The 25,311-nt window shown below is 43.3% G+C and overlaps 1 protein-coding gene across 1 annotated transcript in view; it reads left to right on the forward strand.

The window, feature by feature from the left end:
* The window catches only part of LOC144114220 (F-box only protein 31-like), a 53,355-nt gene extending 28,350 nt beyond the window's left edge, over nucleotides 1-25,005 (forward strand). Inside the window, exons 8-9 of the mRNA XM_077647819.1 lie at nucleotides 1,398-1,621; nucleotides 20,167-25,005. Coding sequence (XP_077503945.1) covers nucleotides 1,398-1,621; nucleotides 20,167-20,323 — 381 coding nt within the window. The 3' untranslated portion in view covers nucleotides 20,324-25,005. The remainder of the gene's footprint in view (nucleotides 1-1,397; nucleotides 1,622-20,166) is intronic.
* Nucleotides 25,006-25,311: the final 306 nt, after the last annotated feature.

The following is a 25,311-nucleotide window of genomic DNA, read 5'->3' on the forward strand; positions in this document are numbered from 1 at the left end:
CGCATGGAACACATTGAAGCACGTGGGCACAGTTTCTTTCAAATCTTCACTCATCACAGTTTGCGTCAGTGGTGTCCTGTTTATCCGCGATGTCATCAATGACGTCTTCATCCACAAGCTCCCTCGCTGTCTTAACGTTGCTGTCCATGGAGACAGCCGCCTACGGCTGCCTCATGCCTCATCACAAATAGCACCAAGAGATTCGAACTGGTTCCACAAATCATCAAGACCCGCAACGGCTTTGTCATGCTCACCCGACAAAGAATTTGCTGTCTTCTCCAGTGAAGCAGAGACCAGAATGTCAGAAGCAGTTCTGTATGGTTCCATTCTTGACATTTGAATTTTAAATGCAGTAGTTTTACAGAAAAAAAAGGGGGGCACTGAAACCTACAAAAATGGTCATTTTCCCCACAGTAAGGAAAGAGTTAATTCATTTTTTTGGCAAGACCATTTATGTGCTTCATTTCAGCAGCATGAGGGCAAGAAATGTAAAGGTAGGAGCTAAGGAATATGTGCTTTGTCTGTGGTGGTATTTGTGGCTAATGATGCTGTCTGCAAAGAAAGTGCTCCTAACAGTGCAAGGCGGTTGCAACCCAGAGAGTGCAGCGTGGCATGGCCAAGTTACGATAAGGCCATGTGCTGCCTTTTTGCAAAGCTCCCAGACCACCAAAGTCATTGCTGGCCTGTGTGGTGAATCTCCAGTAGCACTTAAAGGATCTTTATGCCATGAAGTGGAGAATGTATTCACTCTCCGGAGATCTGGGGTGCGGGGATGCTTGCTGTACAGGCCATACAATGATAAGCCCAGAAGCAGTTTCAGTAATATGGAAACTTTTGATGAAGCAGTACCTGGGTCATACTTGCGCATTTTAGTGCCAATTTAGCTTAAAGGAGCTCTTAAACACGCCTCTGTCGATCACAAGAAATGAGAAATTCCTTGGAATCAGTAAGGTGTCCGACAGTGACATCATCCTGAAAGAAATTTGCCTAGACACCAGCAGTGGTGAAGAAAAGGGCTGAGTGCTTAGCTTTTCCCATTTTTCTCAACTCAAAATTCTCTTTTCGTCTTCCATCATTCTGTGTCTCCAAGAAGCATTACCTTGCTTACTAAGGCCATGTCTGCTCACTGTTGCCTGTGGCAGCCCGCTCTTGCCGCTATCTTGAGCAGCAACGCTGGCGGCAGTGGCTCCTGTATTATGCCACGGTGGCAGCTATTGAGTAGTCCTAAAAATGGAAGAAACTTTTGAGCTGCATTTGTGAGTGTTACGCACTGCTTTGCATTATGTAGCTTAGCTTGGATGTTCACGACAGTGCACTAGGTTCATTAAATGTGTCTCTAGTGGTGGTTCTGGCCCCTTGTAAGTGCAATGCGCACTTAAAAGGACACGACTTTGCAGGGTGACCCCAACATACCCTCTGGCCAGGTGACGTTTGAGGTGGTGCTGCAGTATTCAATGGTGCTCACAGCACAGCAGCAAGCGTCTATCACATCCCTGGATGCCATTGAAGTGCAAGCAGCGGACATACCGTGCAACTCTGTGCCAATTGCATCTCAGCCGTTCTGTGTGCCAGGCGACTGCCATGAGCGTTTTCACGAGATCCCCAAGGTTTGCATTGCAAGGTTAGTGCAACTGCAACACAACTTTGCATTTGGTTATGGCTCATGAATTGGGATGTTACTACAGAAAATGGCACAGTTTGAGAAAGGATTGTAAGGAACTGTACAGCAAAAAGTTGCCTAGAAATGCTGTGGGGTACCTTATATAATGCTTATTACTTCGTTTACAAAAACCTGCATGCTTCAGCTCATTGGAGCCTGTAAGGTACTTGTATTAATTAATTAATTGAAGCATGGTGCTTTGGCAGTTGATACGATGCTACAGCAGCAGTTCTTTGGAGCTCTGGTAATGAGCACATTCAGTGATGGTGGCAATTCAGATTGGCACATGCAGTTTTTGAGTGCATGTGGGATGGTAGGGTCAGTTTCCATCTTCTCCCATACAGTGGTTGTAACAGCTTGTGGGTGCGTGAATGTGAATATTACTACGCAACATTGCATACTTCACAGCTTAGTAATGCAGACATAAGGGCACCTTCTCACTTATGTCGGAGCATCGCAATGAAGTGTTTAGGAGTTAAATTTTGTGGGTACTAGAGCGCGCCTCTTGTGCAAAAGTTGCACATTGTTAACCCTCCAATGCCTCAGCTTTGAAAATTTGGGATGAAAGTTATAACCTTCTAGTGTGTCATCAGAATTATTTGAGAAATGTAAAGAGCCAAAGATTTATTAAGAAAAACATAAGTACAGCATAACTACAATTTGCACGCCCGTGCACCGAGTACTCCTATGATGCACAGCGCAGCACCCTACATTTTTTAACAACAACCACCAAGAGTAAAAAAGCAAGAGTGCTGCATCACCTGCTAGCTTAGCTTTGCGGCCACAGAAAATTTTGGCTATTTTTCTGTTAGGGTTAGGTTTTGCAAAAATTTGCCGTATATAGTACTCGCGTATAAGCCGCCCTCGTATATCGCCCGCACCCCCAATTTTGAGTGCAAAAATTTGAAGAAGAAAAAAACGCGCCAAAAACGTGCCTAGCCCCACAATATGCTACAAGATGGCACCAGTTAGTTTTTCCCACACTGCATCCATTATCATCATCGTTGCCCAACAGGGTCATTCCATGCCAAACGTCCCAGACGTAGCGCTCGACCATCTCCAATTTGTTCGAAAAAATTCACAAAAACTTATCGTGATGTGCGTAATCAAATGCTGAAATATTTTTTCCGAAAAAAAATTATTCATGTGGTGAGGGCAGTTTGAATATTTAGAAAAGGCGAGAAACCAGGCACTGTTCAGTAATAAATAAAAAAAATAGATTTCTAGAAAACACTTCACGATTTTTTCATTGACATTTGCACAGATTCTGGCTTTATATTTAATTTCGAGCATGCAGCTTTATACGGCATAAATATTTTTTAAAATCGACAAAAAGTATGAAAATGTATCGTTTTTGTCGTTTTTTGTTGTAAATATCAACTTGCTCTCGGAAATTCGGAAATAGCCATTTGTTTCTTCTAAATGTGTAGTACCTATAACAAATGTTACATATGATGAAACTGTGTTTATCAATGTAAAAAAATTTCTGTTGCAAAAAGTACGTTTTGAGCCAAAAACACTCGTTAATTTAACCCTGAGGTTGCCCAAGTAAAAATACAAACATAGCGGGTTACATAGAGCAGTTTATTGCCTTTAATTTCTGAAATTTCTATCGAGGTAATTTTTGTTTAAAGCGAGAAAAAAATTTTTGAAGTTGAGCTCTTGCGCCGCAATTGACCATTTGCGGAAAAGCTGAGCGCCATCTGTCGTGCGAACAGGGAAGCTCCGCTGGCACTTTTGGCTGGAAAGGGGTTCTCAAGCAAACACGTGCAAGGCAGCGCTCAGCACTTGACGCGCGCTTGTTTTGTTGTTTTAGTGTTGTTTCTTTCACGGAAACGTGCATCTGCTCACGAAAGAGTATGATGGAAAAGGAGAACATCCCATTCACGTTTTTAGAAACGGGGTGGAGTGAAGAGTTAGCGCGTTGTAGCCTGAAAAATGACCATGTGTGCCAATACTTAAACTCTTCTACCTCAACGGCACGCCAAATGACCAAGTGAAAATGTGCGTGAATGTGCGCCTACGCGCGGGCGAGTGTAACAGTATAATTAGGTGCACTTTCCTAATGCGCACCGACGTTTATATATATATATTTGCGCTTGCTTGAGAGGGCAGGAGTTTCTGCTAACTTCACACGGCACCTTTTGCCTCAGGGCAGGCTTAGCTCATTAGTAAATGACCACGGCTCGTGATTATACGGTAAAGCTTTGCTTTGCGTGCTAACGGGCCGTCGGAGCGTTAAAATGCGCGGATATACGCAAAGTTGTGCTCGGCCGTGCTCCCCCTGTTAAGATAGCACAGTTTGACATTGTAGCATTTATGGTGAATGTTCATACTGTTATATATATAATTCGGCTTTCCTGCGTCAATGGCAAAACTTCTAGAACGACCGAGCAGTGTGCACTTGACAATAAGCACGAAATAAAGCAGGAACACCCGTTTCGAAACGTGCTGGATGTGTGCATTACAGGCCCCATCAACAGGTTCGTCCTGTGCCCTTTGTACCTTGTCGCGGCCTTTATTACGTACAAGTCTCGCTGTTGTATAACGCGTGGTTAGTTTAGATAAAAATGCATTGCAGTTACATGGCAGTTACGTGGCAGTTACAGCTCGCATCAGCCACCGCACTACAGCGGAGGAATGCATGGCCGGCTCATGTTTTCCAACCAAAACCACATCGCATATAGAGGGCACTGGCTACGCCTTCACCACGCATGCGCACAAACTTTTCCGCAAATGGTCAATTTGCGTCGTCTGTTAACGCCTCTTCACTGCAGAGCACGACACTGCCTACACTGTGGCCATACGAAATGTAGAGTTCTTGTTCTTAAGTGATGTTTTCACTGCAGGCAAGCATAGGAACATTGAGCAGTCGAACAGGTCTTCGTGGAAAAAGAATTTCTTAATGCTGCTGGGGCGGAACATGCCCAAGTGAGCTAGTTGTTTGGTGTGGTTCTGTAAGCACAGTGTTGTTCGGTGTGGTTCTGTGAAGCCATTACAGGCGTAAGCACCAGCATAAGAGCTTGTAAGATGCCGATCTGGAAATGACCAGAATGATCCAGTGTAAAAACAATCCGCAACGCAGCAGCACCACGTGGTACCTGACCCTTGTGGCCGTCAGCAGCTCATGCCCGGTTATTTACCATGTGATGCCTTGGTTGTACAGTGGACTCTCATTAAACGGAACTTCAAGGGACCGGTAAAATATGTTCCGTTTATCAGGAGTTTCGTTTAGAGAGAGGAGGTTCAGGATTTCGCAATCCGTTCCGCGCTGCTTGGTCCCAACGAGGCAGGTGAGCGCGCAGTTGGCAGTCTCCGCGGAAGCGGATCTCAAATGCAGAATCTAGATAATAAAGAGAATGGTACACTATGGGCACAAACTTTATTGCACAAAAGCAGTAAGCAGTGAACTTTTTTTTTTTTTCAAAGCACTACTGAAATTTAAAAAGATGTCAATAGTCCACTTATTCCGTGGAAATCAGTGCAATTTATTGGCTTGTGAAAAAGCACTTTATGTTTGCTTGTTTTTGCTCTCGCAACCGTTTTCTTTGGATGGCGCCACCCATACTAGACAGGCTGCTCACTTGTGCAGAATTTTGAGGAGCCATCTTGCTCGCCAGTCCCCGCATGCTGTCTTGTCTGCAGTGGCAGCCTCCCCTGAAACGGCATGACACACTATGTCATTCCGATCTTTAAATCTCGTCAACCACCCTTCGCTGCACGGGAAACCTTCGATGCCAAGCTGCAGAACAAATTCTTATACTTGCGCGTCAATGAGTGGCCCGCTGATCGGAATGTTTTCACTGCGGGCTCTCCGCAGCCAAACCACCAGGCATTCTCCAGATCTTCGTGGTTGGCCACCAGCAGTCGTTTTATTTGAGGGCCAAAGCATGACGTCCCGAAAGCCTGCTGCAGCTTATCCTTGTCCTGAAGTATCCTTGTGAGGCTGCTCTTGGGGACAGCCTAGTTCGTCGCAAGCGCTGTTTATGTGAAGCGACCACTCTCGAAGTCGTTGATTATCTCCACCTTCCTTCCTAACCTAAGGGCATTATGAGGTCGCTTCTGCGCTGCCATCGGATGCTGACTTCGCGACGAAATGTCTCAGGCGGCGCTCAACAGCGGATGTAAGGCTTAAGCCTAGCTGAGCACAACTGCAAGCACTCCGTGGCAGAAAGCAAGCGATGCGGTTGCAGTGTGCGAGAAAATCGGAGACGTCCAAAGACGGAAATCGGAAAGAGGGGTGGGGAGAGGGCAGTGATGCGTACCGCGATGGGGTTGCCTGTTCACGTCAAGTTGCGGTTTCGAGCCTATTTTCGGTTCAGTTTATACAGTGGTCGGGAAATTTTTGTTCCGATTAACGAGATTTTTTTTACATTGCCTTAATACAAAACCGACCAACTGCGAGGCGTTTGTTTCATTTAAGCGTTGGTTCCGATTAACCGACTTCCATTTATCGAGATTCTACTGTATTTTATTTAATCTGTGCAATTTCTGCATTAAGAACCCAGCTACAATTGTAGACGAGCCACTTTGCTGGTGAAGCACCTTCATGGGAGCGACGCACCTATGCGCGAGCGGGCCGCATTCATTGCCAACATGCCTCGCGTTACTCGCCGCAGCGGTGTGCACTTCGCACCTTCACGTGGGCTCCGAGGCGTGCGCTTTCCGTGATATTATTCGGATATGAATAAAGCACTTGTGATACGCCTGCCATGCCGGCTGGTCGTCCGTCCTCGGGGTCTGTGCGAGGTGGCACACTGAATACCCTTGTTTTTCTTCTCTTGGCTGCCCCGCACCAAAGCGGGTCTGTTCGAATTTCGAAAGCGAAAACAATCTCGTTTATTGCATACCATCCTCTGAATGTCACTTGATATCTTCTTTAGCGCGAGCCCTAAAAATGCACAACAGCGAACAACAGCAAACTGGAGTTGTTACCTGGCCGCAAGTGTCGTGCCATACCAGGTGCCGTGCTCTGCGGTGAAGAGGCAGTAAGAGACGACACAACTTGCGGCGCGAGAGCTCAACTTTAAAAATTAATTTCTCGCTTGAAACAAAAATTGTCTCGATAAAATTTTCAGAAATGAAAGGCAATAAACTTTTCGACGTTATCAGCTATTGTTTGTGTTTTTGCTTGGACCACCTCAGGGCGAAAGTGACGACTGTTTTTGGCTCGAAATGCACTTTTTGCAACTTCGGTATTTTTTTATTTAGATAGACACAATTTCCTCACCTGTAACATTTGTTATAGGTACTAGACATGTAGAAGAAATAAACGGCTATTTCAGAATTTCCGAGAGCAAGTTGATATTTACAACAAAAAACGACAAAAACAGTACATTTTCATACTTTTTGTCGATTTTAAAAAAATATTTATGCCGTATAAAGCTGCATGCTCCGAATTAAATATAAAGCCAGAACCTGTGCAAATGTCAATAAAAAAATTGTGAAGTGTTTTCTAGAAATTTCAGTTTTTTATTAATTATTGAACAGTGCCTGGTTTCTCGCCTTTTCTAAATCAAACTGCCCTCACCTCACAAATAAATTTTTTTCAACAAAAATATTTCAGGGTTTGATTACGCACTTTAGGATAAGTTTCCGTGAATTTTCTCTAACAAATTGGAGATGGTCGAGCGCAACGTCTGGGACGTTTGGCGTGGAATGACCCAACACGATGTTTCCATGGCTTTCTGTTCCCGGTTTTCACGGTGCTTTGCCCAGCACCATTTGGTCTTTGTTATCCAGTGCTTCGTTCGTAAGTGTGTGGACTCCGATAGGGCGGCTGAAGCGAGCATCCCTCCAGCAAGTGTGCACTTAGATTCTGCACGCGTGGCATTGGTTGTCAGCAAACACCATTTCAAACAGTTTAGAGTCACGGGGCTGTCAGACGCCATGGATGGCACAGAGGATGACCAGCTTTGGGAGCACGCCAATGAGGCGAGCTCATCCGACAGTGGTTAGAGTGCCGATGAGCTGAACTTGTCCAACGGCGACTAGTGCGAAAGCAGTGATGAATGGTGAAATACGTCCACCTGCATGCCTGCCCACCTGAGAAAATTTGATGAAAAAAAGTACAACTTATTCACGCGTATATACGGTATCTTTTGGCTGGCCTTGGTCTTTGTCAGCTGGCACCTTGACCTTACTTCGATACATATGTTGTAAATGACCGTTTCTGGATTTATGTTACCGATCCTTGTAGTTTTGTGCGTACGTGGGGGCTTAGTGGTTATGGCGCTCGGCTGCTGACCCGAAAGAGGCAGTTTCGATCCCGGCCACGGCGGTAGCGTTTCTATGGAGGCGAAATGCTAGAGGCCTATGTACTGTGCGATGTCAGTGCACATTAAAGAACCCCAGGTGGTTGAAAGTTCCAGAGCCCTTCACTCCGGCGTCCCTCATATAGCCCGAGTCGGTTTGGGACGTTAAACCCAGATAAACCAAACATAAACCAATCTTGTAGTTTCGGGAGCAAAAATAAAAATTATTCAAATGTTTATACACTATGTCACAGATAATGTGCTAGCCATTGCAGGGTTAATTAAAGGGCCACTAACAAGGCTTTGACATCTTCAACAAGTGCAGTGTGTAGGTTTGGCAGCTGTAATCACCTTGTAATACTAATCACCTCAAAGGCATGGCATGCATGCCTTTAAAAGGCGTTAAAAATTCAAATCGAAGCCCATTCACACTCTCTCTTGGCAGGGCGAATATCCTCGTCCACACAGGTGATAGCAAGGCCTAGAGAATTTCTTTAGTCTTATCATCCTGATTGATGCATGACAGGCTTCTCTGGCGCCTGGTTGTCTGCGCTCTGTGGCTGCACCCTTTCCCTGCACTGTCTGTTTTTTAGCATGAAGAAGAAAGCACATTAGTTTCGCTCCACCTCAAAACTTGTTGGCAGTGGAGTGGAAGCTTTGAGCAGGCAGAGGTGGCTTCTGAGTGTGTCTGGTTGACCTGGGGTGAACCAGTCTGGGTCATGAGAGCACCGAACTTGTAGGTGCCGTGGCCCTGCACACATAGCTTTCACTCCACTGTTAACTTATTGTAAGACTATTGTTAAAAACGAGTTGCGCATACTTAAAGGACAAACACAGGAAAGACAATGAAGACAGAAAGAGCGCTCTTTCCTGTGCTCATTTCTTTCCTGTGTTTGTCCTTTATGTGTGCGCAACTCATTCTTAACAGTAGCCATGGACCAACTCGCCCCGCAAGAAGTTCTTCTAAACTACCTGTCTAGCACAGAGGGCCCTTTTATGAATGTTCCTCCTTCACCTTTGCAAGTCAGTGCCTGTGTGAACCTCATTGGCAGCTCAGCCTGTTGTGCCAGGTACCCCGCCTTCCGCCTGCGAAAGGGAATCATACCAGAGGATTGTGCTCTTTCCATTGTTATCGTCTTTCCTGTGTTCGTCTTTTATGAATGTGCAACTCGTTCTTAACCCTTTACTGCACGATTTTTTGTTTCATCATAATATTATTTCAGGCGACGCAGACAGCCAAAAGAATCACTATGTGCACATAGAGAATTAGTTCAATGGTTTTGTGCAGTTTTTATTGACCCAAAATAGGTATGTTGCATATTTGCAACAACATGCAAATAAAGAACACATTACAAAATGAACACCGCACTTGTCAAGAATGAAATACAAATAATGAGTACTGAATCAAACACAACAAAAACATCATTTTGCCATGTGGTACTAGAGAAAACAATTGCTCTGGTTTGACGAGCAGAGGTGATTACTACACTTCGAGCAGTAGCCCATACAGATTCCTGTGCATTTGGGAAACTTGCAATGCTGCCTCTTCTGGCTCCGAAGGACCCATTGACCAACCTCGAAAATAGAAATGCAATTAGTATTAGCATTGAAACAAGTCATGACGTTTCAGAAATTATAACTCATCGAGCTTGACATCCTGTGTTGGAGTGGGTGCTGTTGGGCTCTGACTGTAGCACCCGTACAAAAAAATTCAGGCATTCTACAAAAAAACATACTCTAGGAAATAAACTTACTCTCAGGATCATCATCACTCCCGGAAGGGTCACTGTTTTCGCTTTCCGAAGGAATCGCCCAGCCATAGATGGTTTTAGGATCCATTGCCTGTTCTGACCAGAAAAGACTCCATGTGCACGTTGTTGCATATGTGCAACATAGCAACTTTCAGTCGCCAGAAACTAACTGCTCCAAAATAAGAAAGTTTCATGGCTTCTACCCATTGAGATTGATAAGTCTCAAAGCGCAAAAAGTTTTATGCTCTTTATCCAGTTCAGAAACTCAATAAAATTGAAAAAAACCTACCGGTGTTACTGCACGTGAGCTCGTGAAACTTCCACCATGTTTGTTTTTCAATAATTCCACTGAAGAAGCAGAGATGCCAGCACAGATGGCGCATGTTTGAAATGTATGTTGCAGAAATGCAACAGCAAGCAGAGGAAGCTCCAAATCGAAATTCCTTTTGTTTTTGGAGCCATTTATGGCCATTCTGCATATATGCAACAACATGCAGTAAAGGTTAATTAATAGCCATGCACCAACTTGGCCAGCAAGAAGTTCTTCTAAATTATTGTAAAGTCGTTTTAAAGAAAATTTTCTTTTGCTCATTTGCTGACTTAATTAGATCATTGTGCCCAAATTTTCAGTTGTGTATTTGCAAATTAGCATTTAAAACCCTGATAATGTTACATTGCTAATTAATTATATTAGTATATGCTGTTGGGCTTGCTGATTTCAGGCATAAAAACAGGGTATGTCAGCAGTGCAACTCTGAATGCCAGATGTGAAAGGATGCGAAACAGTAGCTAGTACTTGCAGCTGTTTTTTTTTTTGCAACGAATTACAACTTATTAGAAATTTTTCAATGATGTTGCACTAGTTTTGATTGTAAGAGATAAAACTAGAAAATTTGGCTCAGTTTTGAAAAATGCAGTGCTCTATCTGAAGTCATAATTATTTACCCGCATAATCAACCCACTTGAATAATGTACCCACCACCCTCCACTTGTGTTGTTGAGAATTTACTTGAAAATTTGGCTCAGTTTTGAAAAATGCAGTGCTCTATCTGAAGTCATAATGATTTACCTGCATAATCAACCCACTTGAATAATGTACCCACCACCCTCCACTTGTGTTGTTGAGAATTTACTTTATTTTTATTTTATTTTTTTTTTAGCGTTGGCTTTTCTTCGCACTTCCTCAGTTTTGCACCATCTGCAGCACAGACTGGTAGCACGGCAAGTTTATCTTATGACGAGAACTTCTGCAGGGGTGGCACGCTCGGTGAGCTTAACAAAGCGCCAAAATGTTGTGCGCCCTTTACAGGAACACTGGAGGCTTAGCTGGCTCAGTGCACTGCTGCATGCCCAGCTGCGCCACTATATGTATAGGAGCGCTCGAACGTTGGAGAGGAGCTTAGCAGTTTAAACTAGAACGCTATAAAGCATCCTGTACACTGAAATGCTTTGTGGAGGAAGCAGGACCTTCAGACCCCCAACTGTGGAGAGCTCAAGATCTGGAGCAAAAATGCCAAACCCCTCTCACACAACAGCTAATGCTTAAACATTTGCATTGCACACTCATCCATACTGCGAGTTTTTTTAAACTCGTCGTGCACCTGACCTTCAGGGCCGGTGTTCAACATGTTCGCTTTATGTTGCCATGATCACAAATTGTTCGGATCATGCCGTGATACAGCAAACACCTAAAGTGAACAATGCTAAATGCTGACTTCATGAACGCGGCTGATCACGTGCAGACGGACGGACGGGCAGACGGACAGACAGTCAAACCGGTGGGCAGGCATGCTGGTGGACGTCTTTCAACTCGCAATAAAACCTGTCGGAACTTTTTTTTTTTTCCCTCAATAACTCTTCCCCATATAATAACATCAACTTTTCTGGAAAAATGTGGGTTCATTCTGCGAGCAAATACTGCAGGCATGGCAGAGCAATCATAGTATTTTTCACAAGTGGCTGTAGAATGATTGTTAGTTACTTCAACAAGTACTCACAACTGTATAGTACTATATGGCTGGAAATGTCAATCTCTTCTGAGGTTACTGGTATTTGGTGGATAAGAAACACTCACTTGTAACTTGTGTACAAAAGGAGCCAGTAGCCTTTGAAACCAAAAGAAAGGATAGAGGAATGAAATTTTATTTTTTCTGATGCTGTGTTGCTGATGGAAGGAGATTAATGAAACGATCATTTCAGATGAGAGATAATTTTATACGATGTAGAAAAAAAAGCATAACCACGTGCTACCACTGAAAGCCAAATGAAAGACCTCCTCATGTCGTATATGGCGCTCTTTAAACTAATATAGGGGTTGAATTGATAGACCACCCGCTGTGGTGTCTCAGTGGTTACGGCGCCCAGCTACTGAGCCAGAGGACCGGGTTCGATCCTGCCTACGGCGGCTGTGTTTCAATGGGGGTGAAACGCAAAAGGCGTCCGCCTCCTATGCAATGTCAGCGCATATTAGAAAGAACCCCAGATGGTCAAAATAATCCAGAGCCCTCCATTATGTCAACCCTTATAGCCCATATGTCGCTTTGGAACATCAATGCTGTGATTGCTTTGCAAATTGCACAAACGGCACCAAAAGGCAAAGCCTGCTACATGCTACTACATTACTACAAATGACGAGTAATCTGCGCCAAGCACGCACCAAAACTTCATTGTCATTTGGCACGCAGGTCGAAGAAGCTCATGCAAAAGAGCACTCTTAGGGTTACATAGGTATTTTCTTATGAACGAAAATCTCGGGCACCACGTGTTATCCTACCTCTGCATTAAGCAGCACTAGTGGAAAAAGCAATTTTTCCAAGAATTCTTCAATCAGTCCCTAGTATATATATGAGGGCGTGGGCATCATGCTGATCAGGCTTGTTGTCACCCCACGTAAGGAAAACAAGCGAAATAGGCCTGCTGCACACAGAGATTTACTCTGGTCATCCCGTGGCACGGAGGGCACGCCGGAAATGAGTATGGCACAAACATTTACAAACGACGCCAGTGTTGACTTTCTCGAATTTTGCTCAAAGTGGGAAAATGGCACACTACCGCAAAGTTCTCAGTGGGCATATATTTTGGGGTTCGCTTCGTTGCCCTGTCCAGAAGAAGCGGATAGTCCTGGATAATTTTTTTTTTTACTCACGTTGAACTGTATTCCTGCTGCGCAGTTCATGTTCTCCAGCGCATATTCAATGCCAAGCAATTTCAATTTTGCATCGTAGCTTCTTCGCCTCGCAGGCGGCGTCATTTTGAGTAAGGACACATGACACACTCGCCATCCGGATGCGACGCTGAAATCGAAACTTTCAAGAATATAACTGGACTGGATGCGGCAGCAGTGTGCAATTCGTGCAGCTGCCGCATTACTGTTGTGAGATTATGGGATTCTAGCCATGCATTAACATTTTAAAAGAACAGTTTTAGCATAGCACAATCTATGTTCTTCTATTGTGAACCGCATCCACGGTGAGCTGTCTGCACATTGTGCAGAAGGAGCCGCCGTGGTGGCTGAGTGGTTATGGAGCTCGGCTGCTGGCCCGAAAGACGCGGGTTTGATCCCGGCCGCGGCGGTCGAATTTCGATGGAGGCGAAATTCTAGAGGCCCGTGTACTGTGCGATGTCAGTGCACGTTAAAGAACCCCAGGTGGTCGAAATTTCCGGAGCCCTTCACTACGGCGTTCCTCATAGCCTGAGTCGCTTTGGGATGTTAAACCCCCTAAAAACCAAAAAAAAAAACATTTTGCAGATGGCCCTGAGGAGTGCACACCTGTCACTACACTAGCGTAGTTGGGTACCTGCGGAAGCAGATCATGGTAGCAGAACGCTCTGCACTAAAACTGTAATAACTCGATTCTATTTTATTTTACTCATCGTTTTTGTTTTCAAGCGTAGTTACTAGAGGAACAGCAAGATGGCGCGTGGTGGAGAGTCATTTTTCACTGTATGTATGTTGCACCCATGAAAAATCTTTTAAAAAAAAACTTGACGTATAGTATACTGGAAATATTACAGTACATACATCTGCGTCAAACGCTCACTTTTCTGCGCCAAAAGGCACTTTTGGCTGCTTCAAAAGCTGCTTCAAAATGACATCGGCCACTCAAATCACTGGGACATTAAACCCCACGGTTTATTTAAATTTTAGTGTGATAGCATTATTAAGGGCCCCGTGTTGCAAAAAAGCAATCGTCATTGTTGGAGTCGTTGGCTTTGAGTGAAAAATCGATGAAAAATTCCCAGTGAAGCAACCTAGGTGGCAGGTGGGCCACCTAGGTCACATGACCTGCCCACCATAGCAGGTGGCAGTTAAATTAATATGTTGCAAGAAGTCTTGCGACCAATCATTAATTTAACTCCACGAAGAGCAACCTGTGTCTCACAAGCCCCACTGATGGCAGCACCTGCCATCGCAGGGCAGTGGCGCATCGCTTACCACTACGCTAGAAGTAGAATGAGTACTCCCAGGGATCTATGAATGTAAAGTAGAGAGGGACCAATGCCACATATATGGGAATTGTAACCCATAGAGTTTCTTATATAGTGAACTAGAATACTGGTGTAGTGGCGCGAACGGAGGCGTACGGCAGAGGAACGGCTGATGCAAAATGCTTCTCCTCGCTGCAGGGGGCGCTACCGCGCCTTTTACTAGCTCTGCGCCTTTGCCGCTGTGCTGGCCGGGCAGTCGGAAAGGCTCTCTCCAAGTGTTGAGCCCATGTGTTTTCACGCTTCACTGCTAGGGTTCTGGGTGCAAATTCTGCATCTGTTGACAAGCTCCATTTATTTCTGTGCACCTGAGTGCATGGGAAAATAAGACTAATGGAATAAAAGTCTTTTATAAGCAAGTCGACAGCTACTGGACTGCGTGTGACACTGTCTAGCGTGTTGTCACTGTTGAACTACCTAATAGAATGTGTAGGTTCCAGTTACTTGTTGACGAGTAGAGTGAACCAAGATCCAGCCGGACATCTTATCAGAATTGTGCGCCAGTCTTCATCCTGGCTGATACCCATATCCAACGCCTGAGCAGACGTTCGTAGTTATACTGTAATCTGTCTTACATTTAACAACCTTTCCCACTCAATTTCTATGGGAAACCTCGAGCTTGGCATCCTCATTGCCATTTTGTACGCAGATGCTGCCCAGAAAAGCTGTCCCAGTGGCACGCAGGAGCTTTATGATAAACTTGTAGATGCAGGCAACATATAGATGCAGCAGACGCAGTGCTTAATTCTGAAAATACCTCCATACCATTCCACTTGCACTGTAACATCACGACAGGCGGCTAATATTCTAATGGAGAAGCTTGGGCGTGTTGGTGGTGGATCATTCTTAAAACAGCTCAAACAGTTCAAGGGCGCAGAGATAATACGTACACACGAGCACTTATGTGTGTGTCTCATCTATGCGCCCTCGTATTGTTAGCGCTGTTTCGTATTGTTGGCTGCACGGTTAAGTAGCAAAAAAAAAATGGTGTCTTGAAGACAGGCTGTGAAAGCTGGCTGAATTTGCTTCTAATGACAAAAGTAGCAGCAGCGAACTCAAGCCAGCTGAGTTCACTCGCACGAACGACAAGGGTGACCTTCTGTATCCCTCTGCAGCGCCCCCTCTACAAATGGTGGCTGACCTGGGAAATGCTTAAATGACATGCTTTAGCCGCCTATACAGCTGCATGCAGACAGTATCCTTCATATTGTACAGGTAGTTAAAGCAAAAACAGAGCTTAGATCTGGCTGTCCTGGCCACTGTGAAGATATGGCAGCCGACCTCACAGCTGTAGTGCCTATCACTGCTTTTTACGTAACAAATCCGCCTTCCATTTTTAAACAACTGGAAGGGAAAAGATTCTGAGTACCAGAAAATTAGCCGATGCGCTTACGCCTGCAAAGCACCTGTTAGGGTGACGTTCCATTTAACATAATTTCGGCTGGTTACTCGAAGAATGTGCCTGCCAGTAAGCCAAGATTTGCTGGGATTTTTCTTTTATAAATATTTGCACTTGCGCTGCAAGCCTTGCCTAAAATTGGGGTGAAAGTATTTTTAATCATAGGTAAAATTTTGTGACTAAAATGCTTTTCTGAGGCCACTGAACCACTTCAGGAAAAGCGGAAAAGTTATTTCCGTACAAGCAAATCACTTGTACAGTGCCCTCACAGATGAATCACTGGGGTAACTCACAATAGTCACATGTAAACAAAATCAGCTCAGTAAGAGATGCATCTAGACAAATTACATCCACCAGCAAAGCTATGAGCATATCGCATTGCCCTTTGTCGGTAGCAGACGACATAGGACGATGCAGTTTTTCATCATCCCCAAAATGCTCAAAGGGGCTCGGGGGGAGCTGCCTAGGAGAATACGTTCAAGTTAGGTGAAGTCAGTGGCGTGCAGGCTTCTTAACTAGGGGCGTATTATGCACCCTGCCCTTACAACGATGCGGAGAAACATACACAAAACTCCTGAAGCAGCAGCGACGGCGCCGCTAGAAAGAGTTGCAGTGGTGCCATCTAGTGGCTTCTACGCCAAAGAGCACACCCGCGCCCTCCCGTTTGCACCACTAGGACAGTATTCTAGTTCACTATGGTTTCTTACTATTAACTAGAGGGAAAGCTGGCGGCGCCACCTGAGTCACCATGGGCACTCAAAGCATCATGGGCCGAAGAGCTACTTGGTGCGGGACAGTCTGTTTTTTTTTTCAGGAACATAGAGAGGCGTTACTGAGATGAGATGTCCCATTGCATATCCACGGTGCGCCCCGGGCGCAGACGACTTCAGCGTAAGCATATTGCGCAAAAGCCATAGTAGCGAAAACGCAACACCACACGACGCCAATAAAAGGCTTTTGTTTTCGGAAATGCCATGAAAAAACCTCTTAAAATGTTGAAGCGACAACATTTTCTTTTTTTAAACGTATTTCTTTTTAAAAGTGCACCTGTTAAGCACGAAATATTGGATTTTGTGGTGTACATTACTTGGCCAATAGGAGAGCAAGCAATCGCTTATATTTGGGCAAACTTTACATTTACATGCTTTTCTGCTCGTTTGTTGCAATTTATAGACAGGATATTGAATGTTAGGACATTCTTGATTATCCAAAGTTTGTTTTTTTTTTCAGTATTTTTTTTACCATAAGTTGTGGTTCTGCAGTCGGTACCTCTCCACCCCATGATGCTTAGAGCGCCCATGGTGGCTGAGGTGGTCTGGAGGAAGCTCCAAGCAAACTCCCATAGGCGGGGCGCCAGCTTTCTCCCTAGTTAATAGTAAGAACCTCTATGCGGTAACCATTACCGCTATCGCATCGTAACCTTAAGGGGGAGCTTAAGTGCTCCCTCCAATTTTTTTACAATTGGTAGAGCACTCTTGTGACATGCTGAGGTCATGGGTCCAGCTCTCACCGGCAGCATGTGGTTTCCTTGAAAGCAAAATGCAGGTTTAATAATGTAGAAGCCAGTAATACACATGTGTAATACGAAACACATGTTGTGAGACATTCTGTCATCTCTCCCAATAAAACTAGCACTGGTAGCTGCACCTGCTGCAGGTGTAACGGACCAACTCTTTTAGTATAGTAGTATGAATTCCAATGAAAAAGACTTGCATGAAGCATCCAAAGTGCCCCTGGTGCACACTGCTGGAAGCAGCGCCACTTCACCCGTACCACTGATAAGACAAACATGAAATGTATTGCATGGGCCCGCTGAACGTGTGAAACCTGCACCCTCTGTGCAGTGTGTAAATTCACTTGAAGGACATGCCACAATGCAATGTATGCTTCAGTTGTGTGCTCCATTTAACCTTTTGGGTGCCTGTACCATTGTAGTTTCTTGGTGGTGTGTAACATATGAGCTCTCATAATTGTATAACAGTGTGCATATTAACTCTTTCCTTGCCGTGAAAAAGTGACCGATTATGAGTGTTTTAAAATAAAAATTATTTCATTAAGAAGTGCAAAATGAACTGCACATTGCAATGCATCAAACTCTAGCTTATTGATTTTACTTCTGAGCGAAAAAAACGAGTTGTGCATGCAAAACTTTTCAAAAATTTATTGCTTAAATATGCTGGTAACTTAAAAAAGAATACAAGCACAACAAAAACAAGCTGCTGCACTGAGCCAGAAATTGATTACAAAAAAATTAAAATATGCAAAACATTGCACATGTCCTTAGCTACCATTCTTATGATTTTCAGCTACGTACATAATACACTGCACTTTCCGTGGCCTTTCAAGTTAGGCAATATGGCTGCTGTGCCACTAGAGAAAGCAGTCGCATGAAGACGTGAAGTGGAGGTAGATATGGGATGTGCTGCACATTACACTTGTTCGAAGCTCTGTTCTTGTATGTATCAGAGCTTGCAATCCCTACTTTTCTCATTTTTTTTTTTTTCCGGGTGGTAGTGAATGGGTTCTACGGACGAAAAGGGGGCATAGCCTTCTTGGACATTATCATAAGCAAAAATCTGCTGGCGCGTTTGGTAAAATATCTTGGCAATATGTTGCAAAGACCCTAAAGCGCCAAATAAAACCACTCTCATCATTTACAAATTGAGCACACTACATAAAATACAACATGAACAGCAAAACGAAACACGCGCAGGCACGCGCTGATGCCACAGGCCTCTAAGACGAAGTCTTTCAATCGGAACTGGAATTCGATCATTCCACATAGTTGGCTAACTTACCACTACTGTTCTAAAAAAAGAAAAGGACGGCATAAGAACCGACAAAAGTGCTCAGTGTAACCTTTTGCCATTGAGGAGGACATGGCGAAGCAGACGCCATGATCGGTGATCAGCGGACTACGTCTGGTCAAAGTTTCATTTTTCACGTCGCCTTCTCATGTTAGAAAATGAAAAAAACAAAACCGAATCCAAAGAAATTGTGTTGTTGAAGCAAAGCAGGAGGCACAGCTCAAAACTTCGGTCATATATGACCGATACCTGTGGTGCGGTAACGAGAGTTAAGCCTCAAACATTTGCGTCAAACACATTTTCAAGTAATGCACAGTCTGATGTTTTTTGAAGGTGAGCAGTTTAGAGCTAACTACTCAATTTTAAATATTCCAGCACAGTTGATTCTTTTACGAAGGCTGAGTAGTTTACACTACCTTTACTAGAACATTCGTTTCTGTATCTTGCACTGTGATTTTTATTGTAGAGTAAATGGCCATCAATTTATTTATCCTGTTTGGCTGAAATGACAGTTTTACCCTTGACCTATAGACTTGCCACATTTTGTTGTGCTATGCCAAGAATAGCACCAGCCTTCATATGCAGGTTTGTAACCTTGTACGCCTTTTTTTTTTCTGAAACTGTTTTGTCTTTAATGCTAGCTTTGTCTAAGTGCCAGTACTGCAAGGGTACAGTGAAGGGAAGTGTAACCTCAGATTTTGCCATTTGAGTGGCACTGCCAGTTGTACACTTTTTGTTCACCTGATCTGATGATTTCTTTCTCTTGAGTGAATTTTTGTTTGCTTAAGCTTATAACATTCTGCATATTAGTGTGCTTGAAGGAATTGTTTCAAATATGTTTCACATTTATTGTTTTCCACAGAATGCTTTGACTACTGACCCTTTTGGCAGATTCTTATAGTCTGAGCAAAACTAGTGGGTGGAAAAATGATTGATTTACTGATAATTGAACCAAGACGACTTAACAACAATGAACTTATTAGGTCACTTGAAAAGCATTTTTATTTGCATTCCTAATGTCAAGCAATATTTTTGTCTTTTGAAATCTTTTTTCGACAACAAAAAATGTGGTTGCATTTTACTTTTTTTGCCAAAGCAGCATGAGCTGTGACTTTGCAGGTAACTGACAAGCATAAACAGAATTTTTCTAAAAAAACTTGTGATTTCGATGGGGATTTCTCGAAATGTAATTGTCACTAATGGGAAGGTCAGTCACCTTCACTGGGACATCTACTGTGGCCAGTCATTGATACAGCCTTGCCTCACTGTCCTCTGTGTCATGCAGGATATTAGGCTTATGGTTTTAACACTTCTGTCAGTAACACACTGCACTAGTTGAGATATTTCAAGCCATATGGCCACTGCAGTGGCTCACTGGTTATGGTGCTTGGCTGCTGACCTGAAAGATGCAGGCTCGATCCCAGCCATGGTGGTTGCATTTAGATGGAGGCGAAATGCTAGAGGTCTGTGCACTGTCCAATGTTAGTGCATGTTAAAGAACCCCAGGTGGTGGTCGAAATTATCGAGAGCCCTCCACAACAGCGTCCTTCATAACCCGAGTCTCTTTGGGACGTTGAACCCCATAAATCAAACTACAAATCAAACATTTCAAGCCATACGATGTTTCCATTTACACAAACAAAGCATATGGCAGGCAGCCTGCTTTTCTCTGGTCTGCAAAGAGTGTTTGGAGCCATTCCTACAATATTGTTATTTTTTTTCCCTCCTGGTTTCTTATAACATTATAGCTGCTTCCATGCTGTGTCAAAGTGTTGAACTGGCAAGGATGCTGAAGTTTTCTCTTGTGCAGGTACCATGGCCTGGGCCAGGTGGCTGGGCATGGTTTCACAAACCCATCCTTCTCACGGGGCCATTGGGTCATCTTCAGTGAGGATCTATTTGGCTTTCTCTGGCTGGAGTTGCTCTCGTTGAGCATGTACCACAGGGTCAAGGAGGACCTTGCCTAGAGGCCACCTCTCTCTCAGCTGCTGCTAAAGCTGCTAGCATCTGGAGTGAGCTACATTGTCACTGGGCAGACCCGGTCAGCCTAAATCACCAGAGAACACTGAGAAAGGGAAATGTAGCCACTATGCTGAGGAGGTGTTGCTGTTTCTGATGGAAGTGGCCATGAGAAGCATGCATGCTGCCGAACAAAAGGGAGGTACACTGAAGTTTTGCACCACTGGTTAGCTTTGCCATGAATCACATCACAGTCTAGCATGCAGTAAAACATTGTTTGATTTTTTACAGTGAAGATAAGTGTTGAGTGCAGGGCTCACAAGGCACTGGCACTGCCTTACTGATTTCCTGGTCATGGCGTGTGCAGTGCCACCTACTGTGAACATGGTTTCACTTTAGCTTTGGTCGGGTCTATATGCCTGGCTGTATTAATCAGGATGCTTATAATGTAACACCTGAAAAGTTCATTTCTAGGCATTGAAGGGTGTGTATGCTTTTCTTTCCTTTCCTTCTTGTCTAGAACTGTGCCTCTCTGGAGGATTAATTGCCAAATTTCCCAGTAGTGTGCGACGCATTTTTGCCAAGATTGTTCTGGAAGTGTTCTGACATTTTGTCTTGCTGGGAACATTTTTTCTTGTCTTTTTCTTGAGTTTACCGTGAAGGGCACCGTTCTGGATAGCTGAATGCTAACTTTGCTCTGTCATGGCCGTTTGCCATCACACTGTTGTGATTTGTGTTGGCACATTATGTTACTGGTTGTTTGCCACTGCAGTCCTGTGTCAAGAGGAAAGATCAAAGAGTATAACTGCACACTTAAATATTTTTCAATGGTCAGTCATGAGCAGCCCTACAGCGTGATTTTATGATCTCTTGCTACGTCTTGCCGAGTTCTTTTTGCTTTTAATAGCGTTGTATTGTACAGAGACATGCAGAGTGCATGAGACTTTATAGGTTGTTCTTATGTGTCAAGGTTGACATTTTTTAATGTTTTTTTTTTTGTATGTGTGCAGAGACTGTATGAGTGAATCTTCACTGGTTGTCTATGTACTAGCCAGCGTTGCTTTAAATGCACGTGCTTGTACATTGTGTTGTGACAGTTGGATGAGCAAGCTCTCAGTGTTTTACGGATGTGCATTGCTAGCCTTAAATGTGTATGTTGAATTGTTGGAGTGCCTGAGCATGAATGTTGGAGGGACCCTTGAGTTAGCTTTTGATGTGAAATTAAAGTGAAGCACATGTGGCTGATAGAGTATATTACTGTGACCACATGAATAAAATTGCCCTGTGCACTGCACAAAGAGCTAATTCAGTATGATATGGAAGGTTCGGTAGGAAGGTTTAGAGGGCATTTAGAACTTCTGCTCCATTGCCTGGGTAGTAGCTGTTATACCACAATTAGCTGTCTGTAAACTGTCAAAAAAAAAAGAAAACTGCTAGTGTGAAATGGCATTATGTATCCTTCCATACACTGGAAGGCATATAAGAATTCCAAAATCTCTCTGCTTCTGGTGTGAACAATAGGCTTCTTGTTTCACAGTACTAGCACTGTTGAATGCTGATTGTCATTGTAGTGTGCTGTGTCAATTGCTCGTTTAATCTAAGCTTTCATGGATGATATGTGTAGGCCCTTAAGATTGTGATGTTCACTGAGAATTGTAAGTGAACAGGTATTGTTTGAAACTTTCAGAAGCGTTTTCGTGCCTCTTTTTATGTCATTAGCAGTATCAGTTAGTTGCAGTGTTCTTTCTTTTACACGTTTTATGTTCTCTGCTGATACAGGTATTTGTGCTTGTTTTCTAGGGCCTAACTGCCATCCTGCAGTGCTGTGATACTCTGCTCATTTTTTAATAATTCTTTGTGGTGTTACTTTTAGAATTCCTGTGTTGCTATAGGCATGTTTCTTTTAGTTTACATTATTTATGGTACAGTAGACTCCTTCTAAATGAAAGTCAAAGGGTAAAAGATGTTTGTTCTGCTTGACAAAAATTATGTTCAAGCAGATTATACATTTTTATAAAGTGTATGTTGGGTAGACCTTGCAAAACACTCTATGTTTACATTTTGTTGAAGTGGAGGCACTGGATTTCTTTTGTGTTCCTTATGTGCAGTCACGCGAAAGACATTAGTTATAGTTTTAGCTGCTAATCTATGACATGGCAAATAGGGTTGAGATCTCGTGAGGAATATAAAGTCTGCAATATGATCATTTCTTTTCATTTTAATTCACTGCAGGTCGTACGCTAGTCTTCCCCAGGAACTGGAATTGCAGCAGGTGAACAAACAGCTATTATATGTAGTTTTTATGTGCCTCACGTGACCATAACCTTGCTTGTGATGTCACAGCCGCTGTTCAACTGATGGAACCAGAAGCAAAATTTCTTTGGAGGAGAATTTTTAAATTATATACCAGATGCAGATGAACGTAGATGGCAATGCATGTTTACTAATTTCTTATGCACTAGTATTCTAAAGTGAAAAACAGACAACAACAAATTTGGAGTGTAAACTTGAAGTACTAGTGTTTATAATTTGCTTTTGAAAGAGACGAACTGCTTGCATCACTAAATTTATCTGGTGAATGACTGGGCAGTGGTTGCCTGATTTTAAGATGAGAACAGCGCGGCAGTGACTGTTATTCACGTTTCCGTCAACGCTTTATTGCGTGCATACTGTCGGGAACATCGAAGCACAGCTGCTCAAAAATCCTAAGGGCCTCCCACATCCTTGATGGTGCAATGTGGGGGAGCTCCACCACTACTGCGCCAGACCCATCATAAGCGGTCGGAGGGCTCTCGGATACAGGGCCGCCATAGACCTATATGGGTGTTGGCCAGACAGAGCTGGCAGATCAAATTATCCAGATTTCTAAATTAAAGGGGGTCAAATTAACAAGCTTTTACTGTAGCGGTACATTTTTATCTTGGACAAAGGAGGCAAGTGCTGCCTCTCTGAGTGGTATTAGACAAAATCTTGTTTTAAGTGACATCTTTCTGTAAAAGCTGAGTGAAACTGGGCTAGTTTTTCAGGCTAATAAGCATTTAAAGCTGTCTATTTGAATTGCAGAACCCATTACTTGCATATAGTCGAGCAATCGAAAAAATTTGTCTCTGCATTATTGGCAAACTAGCCACTGTTTGGCTATGCATTATTTTTTGTCTGTGATTTTCCTCAAATGAAATTTCATTTAAAAGGAGTCTGCTCTATCCTTTAGTTTCTGGTTCTCAGGTAGAAGAGAAGAGTGAGAATGGCTTGAGAGTCAAGTTTGCTACAGATCTGTAGAAAAGGAAGTGTTTATATAGTCATTTTATTCTTTAGAATTTCAAGTGTGCCTATTTTATTTAATTGAGCATGGTTTGCTTGGCTGTTTGTGCTGCTCATGAGACCATTAAAGGCAGATGTAACTTGTTCAGAATTTTGGTGTTGTCACTTGTGGTGTTAGACTATCACAGCAAGTTTACCTGTGAATGTAGAATATTGATGTCTTTGTGGAGTTTGCCATGAAAGCTCATGAATTACTCATTTATTATTAGCATATTGTTACTCTTACAGCTGGGTGCTGTTATTGGCCCTTTTTTCCATCCCCCCTTTCCCAACATTTCTTTAGACCACGAGTTTGTATTTTATTCATTACAAGAATTGTAATTTTGTCTTTCACCTTTTTAAAAAATTTTGTTGATTACATTTTTATGTACATTTTTATATAGAGCGTTATTATCCGTGTGTAAAGGTCCTTTACTACCGGTTGTTCATGTTGAGTTAATTTGTGTTCTCCAGCTAGTGTACTTTGTTTTTGCCATGATCCTCTGAGTTATTGCCCAGTGCAGCTTGCAAAGCCTACCTGTGGACTGCTAAGTGAATTCGTGCACTTGTAGGGTATTGTTTTCTGAAGCGCTATGTGACATTTCACAGCATGTCTACTGTTTACCTATGGTATAATGATAAATATCCTGACTTTTACCAGCAGGCAAGCTAGTTTGAGTCAGCACCGCTAACCACCTGCCTGTGGGGAGCAGATGTTAACTTTTGTGGATTTGTTTAGCTTCCATGGTAAAGAATGCTGGCCAGGTGATTCCACAATAGTGAGCAATATAAAGTGGCCACGGCGGGCAGCAGATTGCATTGGCTGTGCCAGAGGTACAAATGGAAACATTCTGCGTGTAATACCTTGTGGTTGGAGCTGGAAAAATCCTGCAAGGGCAGTTTTCAGTTTTCTAGGTTTTTACATAAAGGTAACTTAAGGTCCACTTTAGACAGGTTTCGCAGACATTTGTTCTTGCTTTTTGCTCATTCAATGCTGTGCAGGATTACAGTACATCTTTTTTTTTTCTCTCTCTATCTGCATTAACAATTGTTTTATGTGAACTGGAAGTTTCATACATTGGTTAAAAATAATGCTTTCCTTGAGAAAGTGTTGTAATGAGCAGGCAGAGCATAAATTATCTGTGTGTGCACCGTTGTCTTAAGCCACCAAACCAGTCCTTGTGCCTTTTGTGCATTGTAGCAGTGCAGGTCTGTTTGCCATACCAGACTGTCTGGAGTGCAAGACTGTGTGAACTGTACTGTCATGCTGCATGAGTGTGCATTTGCACAGTCCACTTCAGCTGTGAACAAAAAGAAATGAGTCAGTTGAAATATCTAGGACACGTTTTTTTTTTGTCGTTTATTCAATAAAAAAAATGTTTGTGACTAACCTTGTTAGGAATCTGCACTTTTACTTGGTGTAGTAAAAGATTTAAGTTTACTTGCCTCATTGGCATACAAAAAAATCGCAGTCATATCAGCGAATGGTGAACAAGACTACTGCATAAATGCAAGCGGCTTTCGTTTCCCCAGCCACTTCCTCCACTCAACGGTGATCACTATATAGCCCGAGGACGGGGCTTCAATCCTGGCCATGGCGGACGTGTTTCGATGGAGGCAAAATGCAAGCGTCCGTGTAATGTCCGATGTCGGTGCATGTTTTATAAAAAACCTCAGGTGGCTGAAATTTGTCTGG

This window comes from Amblyomma americanum, chromosome 1 (genome assembly GCF_052857255.1).
Source record: "Amblyomma americanum isolate KBUSLIRL-KWMA chromosome 1, ASM5285725v1, whole genome shotgun sequence".
Lineage (NCBI taxonomy): Eukaryota > Metazoa > Arthropoda > Arachnida > Ixodida > Ixodidae > Amblyomma > Amblyomma americanum.